The following is a 10,695-nucleotide window of genomic DNA, read 5'->3' on the forward strand; positions in this document are numbered from 1 at the left end:
TCCTTCTTTTCTCCCTCCCTCCTTCCCTCCCTCCGTCCCTCCCTCCCTCCGTCCTTCCCTCCCTCCCTTCTTTTTTTTCTTTTCTTTCAAAAAATTTCCACTGTTACATGATTCATGTTCTTACTCTCCCCTCCACTCCCTCACCCCCTACCCCCATGCATTTCCACTGGTTTTAACATGTGTCATCAATCAACACCTATTTCCATATTGTTGATAGTTGCATTGGGGTGGTTGTTTAGAGTCTATATCCCAAATCATATTCGCATCAATTCATGTGTTCAAGCAGTTGTTTTTCTTCTGTGTTTCTATAACCACAGTTCTTCCTCTGAATGTGGGTAGCGTTCTTTTCCATAAATCTCTCAGAATTGTCCTGGGTCATTGCTTTGCTGCTAGTACAGAAGTCCATTACATTCTATTTTACCACAGTGTATCAGTCTCTGTGTACAATGTTCTTCTGGCTCTGCTCCTTTCGCTCTACATCAATTCCTGGAGGTCTTTCCAGTTCACATGGAATTCCTCCAGTTTATTATTCCTTTTGAGCACAATAGTATTCCATCACCAGCATATACCACAATTTGTTCAGCCATTCCCCAATTGAAGGGCATACCCTTATTTTCCAGTTTGTTGCTACTACAAAGAGCACGGCTAGAAATATTCTTTCTTTCCCTTACCTTCCACCGCAGAATCAATACTGTGTATTGGTTCCAAAGCAGAAGAGTGGTAAGAGCTACACAATAGGGGTTAAGTGACTTGCTTAGGATCACACAGCTAGGAAGTGTTTGAGGCCAGATTTGAACCTAGGACCTCCTGTCTCTAGGCTTAGCTCTCAATCCACTGAGTCACCCAGCTCTCCCCCTTGAATTCTTTCTAATCTTTAAATTTAACAGTTTCTTTCTTACTTGTTCTTTTTGTTTGTTTATAATGTCACCTTTTATGTCTTAAGTTATATATCCATTTGGATTTATCTTGATATATAAATTGCTAGATATTAGTCTGTATCTAGTTTTTAATCCACATGACTTTGCTTCTTTATAATAGTTTGAATTTAGGAAGTGCTATGGGCAATAGATTTCTAACTGGTCTCCCTTTCTCAATTTTTTCCCCAGTCCAGTCCATCTTCCATTCAGCTACTGAAGTGATTTTCCTAAAGATTAGGTAGTTAGGTAGCTCAGTGGATTGAGAGCCAGGCCTAGAGATGGGAGGTCCTGGGTTCAAATCTGGCCGCAGACACTTCCTAGCTGTGTGACCTTGGGCAAGTCACTTAATACCCATTGCCTATCCCTTACCACTCTTCTGCCTTAGAACCAATACACAGTAGTGGTTCTAAGATTGATGATAATGGTTTAAAAAAAAAAAAAAGATTAGGTTTGACCATGTCATCCCTCCCTCTCTTCTCCTACTTAGTAAAGTCTAGGGACTCCTTACTGACTCTAGGATTAAGCATATAGCGCTGTTTGGAATTTAAAGCTCTTCCCAACTTGGACCCTTCATACCATTCTAGTCTTGTTACACATTACTCTCTTTTACATATTCTGTGATCCAGCTCTGTTGATCTGTTTGCTTTTCTTCACCCAATACTCCATATCCTTGGCCATGCCTTTGCAATTCAGCTCAAGTTCCACTTGGTGAAGAAGCCTTTCCCACCTCCCTCAACCACTAATAACTTCTCTTTTGAGATATCCTCACATCTACTTTGTGTATATTTTGCATGTACCTAGTTATTTACATGGTGCTTCCTCCATTACAATGCAAGTTTCTTGGGGCTGTTTACTTTTTTTTTTTTTTTAAATATCCCTGAGGCTTAGCACAGTCTCTGGCATATAAGAATCATTTTAAGTGTCTTTTGATGGATTGTTGTAGATGTCTTTGTTATCAGGGTCCAGAGTTCAGAAGAGAGATCTAGGCTGGAGATATAAATTTGGTACTCACCTTCATAGAGGACATAGTGAATAATATTCCCAAGAAAGGGATAGTATAGTATAATGAGAGAAGAGATGTGAGCCAGGGTAGATGGGAAGGAGTAGCAAAAGAGAAATTAAAGTTGCATTTGAGGAAGAATTGCTTTGCGGGTTTAAGAGCTTGGAGGAGGTAGCAGGGCATCAAGGGCATAGCTGAAAGATACAAAGGAATTAAGTAAGGATATCTCTTCTTCATCTACAGGGAAGATGATGAGAGTGGATGATGATTCACTAGAATTTGATGGAATGGAAGAAAGGCGAGAGAGATAAGGGAGCTCAATAATTTACATTCCAATTTTGAAGTCCTCTTTTAGTTGCTTTAAATTTCATAAATATTTTTGAGTTAAATTTTTTAATAGAATCATAAATGTCAGAATAGCAGATATTTTATTGTATATTATATTCTTACCTTAATGAATAGACAAGAGCATCAGTCACTTTTGGAAAAACTATCTGCACTGGAAAAGAAGGTAATTGTTGGAGGTGTTGACTTGTTGGCTAAAGCTGAGGAGCAAGAGAAACTTTTAGAGGAATCTAACATGGAACTAGAAGAAAGAAGGAAAAGAGCGGAACAACTTCGAAGAGAGCTTGAGGAAAAAGAGGTAATGTGATTTTTTTTTATTCATGATTGGGTAGTATGCTTAACATTGAATAGCTTTTTTAATGAAGAGCTGAGAATGTTAAATTTTAAAGCTTATGTATGGATATCTTTCAAAAATGATAATTGGTATGGAGTTTTATAATTTTCATTATTCTTTATGGACAAAGAATATTTTCTGAACTTAAATAATTTTTGCCTTAGCAAGAACGCCTGGATATTGAAGAGAAGTATACTAGTTTACAGGAAGAAGCTCAAGGAAAGACCAAGAAATTGAAGAAAGTTTGGACCATGCTAATGGCTGCAAAGTCAGAAGTTAGTATCTAAAAATAATATTTTAAAACACTTTATTTTTTTATTGTCTAAATTTTTTCCTATGACAAAAGTTGTTCTGGAGTTCATTGACTTCATACTGCCATTAACCAATCAGAGATGCAAAGAGAAGTTTACTGCAGTTTATTCACGTAAGAGTGAGACAGTCTTCATCAGAAGCTGTTGTACATATATGTGTGTGTGTATCATAATTTGGTAAGTGGCATCATATTCTACCATTCAAAGCTACTTGAGAGAGAGGGAAAGGAAAGAGGAGACTGCTTTTTGGTTATGTAGAGGATGTTTATTACTAGTTACAGGGGAAGGAATGTGTCTTTATTAGTTTAATCCTTCCTACTATATCAAAGGGAACCATATATCCCCTGTCAAATAAGATAAAGAGAAGGAGATAGACTTCCTCTAAGTCTTCTTTTGCTATTAGCAGCAGATATTGGAAGAAACTATTCTGATGCAAACTGATCTGCTGAGATCATAGCAGAACATATGCTTTAACATAGCATTCATAGCTCTTAAAAACCTTTCAACACTGCTGTATCCTTTTTTTTTTTTTTTTTAAATTTTTTTTTTTTTTATTTTAAACCCTTAACTTCTGTGTATTGACTTATAGGTGGAAGAGTGGTAAGGGTAGGCAATGGGGGTCAAGTGACCTGCCCAGGGTCACACAGCTGGGAAGTGGCTGAGGCCGGGTTTGAACCTAGGACCTCCCGTCTCTAGGCCTGGCTCTCAATCCACTGAGCTACCCAGCTGCCCCTGCTGTATCCTTTTTTCTACCTCTCAGAGAGCCATCTCTTCATTATAAGAAAAAAATCTTAATTGACAGAAACAATCAGTACATTAAATAGAAATAATATTAGTATAATGTAACTTTTTCCTTTTATAACCCCTTTATTTATGTGACACTAACTTAGATAAGGGAAATCAAAAAGTGTTCCTTTAGTTTTATTTTATTTTTTAAAAAACCCTTACCTTCTGTCTTGGAGTCAATACCGTATACTGGCTTCAAGGCAGAAGAGTGGTAAGGGGTAAGCAGTGGGGGTAAATTGACTTGCCCAGGGTCACACAGCCAGGAAGTGTCGTGAGGTCAGATTTGAACCTAGGACCTCCCGTCTCTAGACCTGGCTTTCAATCCACTGAGCCACCCATTTGCCCCCGTTCCTTTAGTTTTAAAGGAACAAAACAATTGTCTTTGCTTTTTTTAATTATTGAAGTTAATTTTTTAAGAGTGTAATTGTTACTTTCTCTATTAGCTTAAAAGTGCATTATGCTCATTTCCTCAATTTGTTATTATGGGGAAAAAAAGCTTTTGTAGAAGTAGATAAGATCACAAAATTGTTCTTTCCTAACAATTAGGACTGATTTTATAATTCATTTAAAATATTTTCATGACTATAGATGGCAGATCTTCAACAAGAACATCAGAGGGAAATCGAAGGCCTTCTGGAAAACATTAGACAGCTCAGCAGAGAACTTCGGCTTCAGATGCTTATTATTGACAACTTTATTCCTCAGGATTATCAGGTAAATAATGAGGATGTCTAAGTTTTAAAAATTCACATAGGACATTTATTAAGTACCTCCTTTGTGAAGAGCACTGTGTTAGGCACTGTGAAAAGTTAAATTCAAGACATTTTGCTCTCTTGAAGCTTTTTAGCCTATTAGAGATACAAATAACTTCTACATAAAATGTAGTAATATTATAGTCAATCATCTTAAAAAAACAACCTGTTATTCCCACTCTGCCTCATCACATAATTAGTACCACCATCATTTTCATCAGTTAACAGGTCAACCCTTTAATTACTCCCTTACCAGGTATTTCACTTGTTATCAAGAAGTTCTTTTTGAGCATTATTTGACTCTTGTACCTATGGAAAATTGCTACTTCATTAAGATAATAATATTATAATAATAAGTAGGGAAATCCCTGAAGGTGATGAATTCATTACAGATTTGCTAAATGCCAATATGACTAAATCCTGTGATTATAAAATGTCCCTTTCTTTATTATTTTGTATTCCTATTCTCTTTGCCTATATGTCTGGGGACATAAGCAGTGAGTTTTCAGTTGCAGTATGGGCCCGGAATCCATGACACAAAAAAAGTTAAGAACATCTGGCTGAGGATATCATGAGTGAACTTCTGAGAAAACAGTAGAGTAGTAATGGAAATAAAAGCCAAATAACAAGAGGGTCCATTTAGGGAAGAGGGAGTGGGAATTAAATGATTATGATAAATGCCATCAATAAAATGCATTTTAAAAATGAAAACAATTAGAATCCTAAGTAATGTTTAACTATTCTTCCTGGCCAATAAACATAAACTATAGCACAAATGAAAGAATTTCTTCTTTTAAAAGGAACCTTTCCTTAATATGTTATGTAGTATCAATCTAAAATCAGAAACCAGCATTATATGTAAGGGGGATAAAGCAAAACCTTTCTAATCAAAGGTAGAGCAAGGGTGTCCATTATCACCGCTACTTTTTCATAAAGTACTAGAAATGTTTGCTTTAGCAATAGATAAGAAAAAAAAATCAAGGGTTATTCCCTTGCATAGGCAGAGAAGAAACAAAATTATTGCTTTTTGCAGGTGATGTGATGGTTAATATAGAGAACCTTAAAGAGTTAAATGAAAATGAAACAACATCAAATTTACAGGATATAAAGTCATGTAAATCATTAACATTTCTCTATATTATCAACAAAATCAGCAGAAAGAAAGAGAGATTCCATTTAAAATAAAGTATAGGGGGCAGCTGGGTAGCTCAGTGGATTGAGAGCCAGGCCTAGAGGCGGGAGGTCCTAGGTTCAAATCTGGCCTCAGACACTTCCCAGCTGTGTGACCCTGGGCAAGTCACTTGACCCCATTGCCTACCCTTACCACTCTTCCACCAAGGAACTAATACACAGAAGTTAAGGGTTTAAAAATATTAAAAAAAAAAAAAACAAATAAAATAAAGTATAAAATAAGTATAAAATCCTTGAAACTCTGCCTGCCAAAATACACGCAGGAACTATATGGATACCACCACAAAGTGCTCTTTTAAAGACATAATAATAGCAGATTCTAAATAATTAGAGAAATATTTTTTGTGGATAGATTGAGCGAGCACATTAAATATGACAACAATTTAATTTACTTATTCAGTGACATTCCAATCAAACTAAGGGATTACTTTTTAGAACTAGAGAAAAAATAATAAAATTCATCCAGCTGAGCAAAAGGTCAAGAATCTCAAGAGAAATAATGAAAAAAAAAAAAAAGTGGACAGAAAAGGAATCTAGTAGTACCAATTCTGAAACTATCCTTCAAAGCAGAAATTATCAAATGATTTACTGCTAGTTAAATAGGCCAGTTGTTGGAACAGATAAGATTCATAACAAAGGAACTTGGTAGTCTAGTGTTTGATAAAGCCAAATACCTGATCTACTAGGGTCACTCACTCACTATCATGGATAGTACTAACATTGACAAAGGCTCCTTCTAGAAACCTTCTCCCCTTGATTTCAGATATCACATCCTGGATCTCTTATTTCTAAACTGTTCTCTTGCTTTTTAGCTGGTTCTTCATGACCTCTGAGGTTGATGTTCATTCTGAACATTCTGTCTTCACTTTCTTTATGTGCATGTAGGCTCCCATGACAATCTGATTTCCACATCTTCAAGGATCCTCTTTATGTAAATAACTCCTAGATCTATTTTTTTAGTTCTTTCCTTCAATCTGGTCCTATTTCTTGTACTACCCATGGATTGTCCACTTGAAACTAAACATATTTTTTTTATAAAAATTTACCTTGCTTTGCTCATAACTTATTCATATGTATCAGTGGCACCACCATTCAGAATGTTATGTATTCAAAATAACTTGGTGTAATTGTTAACTCTTCCCTCTCCTTCAGCCTTCCTCTTTGGTATGTTAGCAAGTCCTATCCATCCTGCCTCCTCTGTGTATCAGATCTATCCCTGCTCCCCCTCACCCTCTTCTCTTCCCATTGCTTCCATGCCATTAAAACTTCTCATTACAACCCATCTGTGTGATTGCTTTATTTCTTGTGACTTCCTGCCTCCAAACCTTTGTGGGTGCCACTGCCAGACCTACAGAGATCAGAGATATTGTCACTATCTGCTCAAAATCTTTCAGTGGTTCCTTATTTCCTAAAAATAGCTTTATCCTGGTATCCTCTATAAGCAGATACATCCATACTTTTTGAACTTTGTCCCACAATGTTCCTTCTATCTGTTCTCCATCCTAGGGTGGAATATTATAGTCCCCCACATGGCCTGCATTTACTGTCTCCATCTCTTTGCTCAGACTGTGCTCTTTTTCACATGGAAATAACCCTTTCTTCTTTTCTGAATTCCAAGCCATCATTTAAAACCTAGCTTAAATGCTGCCTCTTTTCAGAAGCCTTCCATAAAGTACTCTTGTTTATAATTACCTTTATTCCCTGTCACTTAGCTCTTTGAAACACCTTCCATTTTTTATGTTGTGTTTTAGTTTGAGTTTCTTTACCATAGTTTCATTTCTAAAAGGGTAGCGAACTAGTTTTATCTAAATTTGGTATCTTCCCCAATTCCTTGCATAGGATACTTAATGTTTTTTGACGCGCTGATCCTTGCCATAATCTTTCATTTTTCAAAAATTCAAATTTTGAAGAAAATGTTGAAAATAAAGTATTTTGAGGGCTGTTTCTTGAAAGTATTCATGAAAGGTACAGATGAAACCAACCCCTTTTCTTCCACAAACTTTAAAAAAATTGTGTTGTTTGTGGGCAGCTGGGTAGCTCAGTGGAGTGAGAGTCAGGCCTAGAGACGGGAGGTCCTAGGTTCAAACCCGGCCTCAGCCACTTCCCAGCTGTGTGACCCTGGGCAAGTCACTTGACCCTCATTGCCCACCCTTACCACTCTTCCACCTATGAGACAATACACCGAAATTAAGGATTTAAAAAAAAATTGTGTTGTTTAACTTTATAAGTAGAATATCTTTACATTTTTTTAAAGGAAATGATTGAAAATTATGTTCATTGGAATGAAGACATTGGAGAATGGCAATTAGTAAGTATACCTTTACAAGATTAACATTAGAATGTCTTATAATAATCTGTTATGTTGTCTTAGTCTCATGTTTGCTAATTGGTACTTTCCTTTTTATTCAAGAAATGTGTTGCCTACACAGGAAATAATATGAGAAAGCAGACTCCAGTACCTGATAAAAAGGAAAAAGATGTAAGAGTTTCATTACTTTTGCTGCTTCTGCTGTTGCCATAAGAATGTGGTTTATTACATCATTCAGATAGCCATTTGGCCATACTGTCTTTTACCTAGGGATAGAGACCTTGTGATAAGAGTATTGTTTGGGGGGAATATTCTAGTATTGGTGGTAGGGAGAATACTCAGGGGTGAAATTTACCACAGGGGCATAGGGCACTCAATGACTTGACTTAATTCCTCTTTCCTCTACCTGTAGATAGAAGATCATAGAACTGTTTTGAAATCTGAAATATATCTATAGTGATTTTCTTCATTGCTACTTTGGTCTCATGCCAACAAGGGCATGTAGTAGTGATAGAGGAGAAAATCTGTTATCTTTATTTCTGGAGAAATGTGTAGCATATCAGGGATTTTTATTTTTTGTCTTCCCAGCACTTGGCAGTCACTATTCTCTAGGACTTAGAAAAGAATGTCAAATTGTTTGTGTAGCATTTATCTATTTGATTTATATTTTTAATGAATTTTATAGTTTGATAATATTTTTGATATTTTATCCAAGAGTACATTTATTCAAATGGTATTAAACGTGTTCTGCATTTGTTTCTTTTACTTAGCCCTTTGAAGTAGACCTTTCTCATGTGTATTTAGCTTATACTGAGGAAAGTCTCAGACAATCTTTGATGAAATTAGAGAGGCCACGCACTTCAAAGGGAAAGTCAAGGCCCAAAACTGGAAGAAGGTAAGAATATTATTAAATCTTATAAATCCTGGGCTTGAGCTATTCTAGTCATTAAGATATACAATCAAGATCTTGGCTGGGACTTTAAAGATCTCATTTGAAATTGGTTTCTTTAAGAAACATTGCATTGATTTCTTTAGCTATACTTATACTTTCTCCCACCCCATTAAAAAAATTTTTTTTTTCCAGTTACATATAAAAGCAATTTTTGACAATTTTTTAAAACCCCCTTACCTTCCATATTAGAATCAGTACTTTGTGTTGGTTCCAAGACCAAAGAGTGATAAGGGCTAGGCATTGGGGGTCAAGTGACTTGCCTAGGATCACACAGCTGGGAAGTGTCTGAGGCAAGATTTGATCCTAGGACCTCCCATGTCTAGGCCTGGCTCTCAATCCTAGCTGCCCCAGATGATTGTTTTTTGTCATTTTAAAATTCAGATGTTTTTCTTCCCTACAATAAAACACACCCATGCTTTCATGTAATATCATTACTCATGTCATGATAGAAGACCCATATCACACATACAACAGAAATCTCATGAAAGAAATATAGTGGAAGATGGCATACTTGATCTGCAGTCAGACCCCAATGGCTCCTTTTTGGCTGTGGATAGCATTTTCATCATGAGGCCCTTGTGGGTATCTTGGAGATTTGCATAGCTATATTTCAGAAGTATATATTCAAAAGTATTTCTGATCAAAGGACAAAGGACAGAACTTAAAGGGGACTCTAGAGTTTCTGTGAACTTTTCTGGCTCCCTTGGACACCTAAGACCATTGTTGAATCTTAACTTCATTCTTTGCAAACACCACAGAAACCTGCTCCTATTTCTTAGTGGGAGAGGGGGGCAGCTGGGTAGCTCAGTGGATTGAGAGTCAGGCCTAGAGATGGGAGGTCCTAGGTTCAAATATGGCCTCAGACACTTCCCAGCTATGTGACCTTGGGCAAGTCACTTGACCCCCATTGCCCACCCTTACCACTCTTCCACCAAGGAGCCAATACACAGAAGTTAAGGGTTAAAAAAGAAAGAAAGAAAGAAAGAAAAGGTGGGAGCCCTAGGAGTTAAGCTTTTGTTTGTTCTATTTTTTCCCTCCTCCAACCCCATGTACAGTATGACCCTAGATTTTGTTTTGTAGTTTAATCTTGTGTAGTGATACTAGCAGGACAGGAAATGATCATTGATTTTTCAGGATTTTGTAGGATAAATATAATTACTTATCTGTCTTCATAACACTTCTGTTCCTTGAGAATTGAACTTAATAAAAAAAAAGGAGTTGGAAATGTTGAAAAATTACTAACTTTTACATATCTTAGACCTTACTGAATGCCTCTGAGGAACAGAAAAGTAATCTGAGAACTTAGCATAGTAGAAATAATCGTTTTAAAGATTGTGTTATAAAGTATGAAATGTATTTCAATCACAAACTGTGGATATGCTTTGCATGATGACCTTTTGAGAAAATGTTCATTTTCTTCTTGTTTTTCCCTCCCAAACAGAAAGCGGTCTGTGAAGCCTGAAACTGTAATTGATTCTTTGCTTCAATAAATGTTTACATCTGAAACAACAATAAAATGAGCGTATGTTCTAATGGTTGGCCAAGCTATTTAGTTTACCTGAGAACATTGAGGATTTTTCTGTAATTTGATACAGCCAGGGCTATAAAATAATGCCTTTCTCTGGAGTAAGAATTAGGAATGATCTTTTGCCCAAATACTGTTATGCTGTATATGTTATATTAACATAACATGTTCAAACAATATAACTAGTAGTTGATAAATTGTTGTAATGTGCATTACTACTATTTGTTTTGTGCAGGAAAATTTGAAAGACCATATTGCACAGAGTGACAGTGTT

At 36.2% G+C, this 10,695-nt stretch overlaps 1 protein-coding gene across 3 annotated transcripts in view; it reads left to right on the forward strand.

Moving 5' to 3' along the window:
• Positions 1-10,408, forward strand: part of KIF3A (kinesin family member 3A) — a 48,479-nt gene extending 38,071 nt beyond the window's left edge. For all 3 annotated transcript variants that reach the window (XM_044664662.1, XM_044664663.1, XM_044664661.1), the window contains 7 exons: positions 2,380-2,560; positions 2,761-2,871; positions 4,282-4,407; positions 7,891-7,944; positions 8,047-8,115; positions 8,715-8,839; positions 10,338-10,408. In XM_044664662.1, coding sequence (XP_044520597.1) covers positions 2,380-2,560; positions 2,761-2,871; positions 4,282-4,407; positions 7,891-7,944; positions 8,047-8,115; positions 8,715-8,839; positions 10,338-10,386 — 715 coding nt within the window. In that variant the 3' untranslated portion in view covers positions 10,387-10,408. The remainder of the gene's footprint in view (positions 1-2,379; positions 2,561-2,760; positions 2,872-4,281; positions 4,408-7,890; positions 7,945-8,046; positions 8,116-8,714; positions 8,840-10,337) is intronic.
• The last annotated feature ends 287 nt before the right edge of the window (positions 10,409-10,695 follow it).

Source organism: Gracilinanus agilis, chromosome 2 (genome assembly GCF_016433145.1).
Source record: "Gracilinanus agilis isolate LMUSP501 chromosome 2, AgileGrace, whole genome shotgun sequence".
NCBI lineage: Eukaryota > Metazoa > Chordata > Mammalia > Didelphimorphia > Didelphidae > Gracilinanus > Gracilinanus agilis.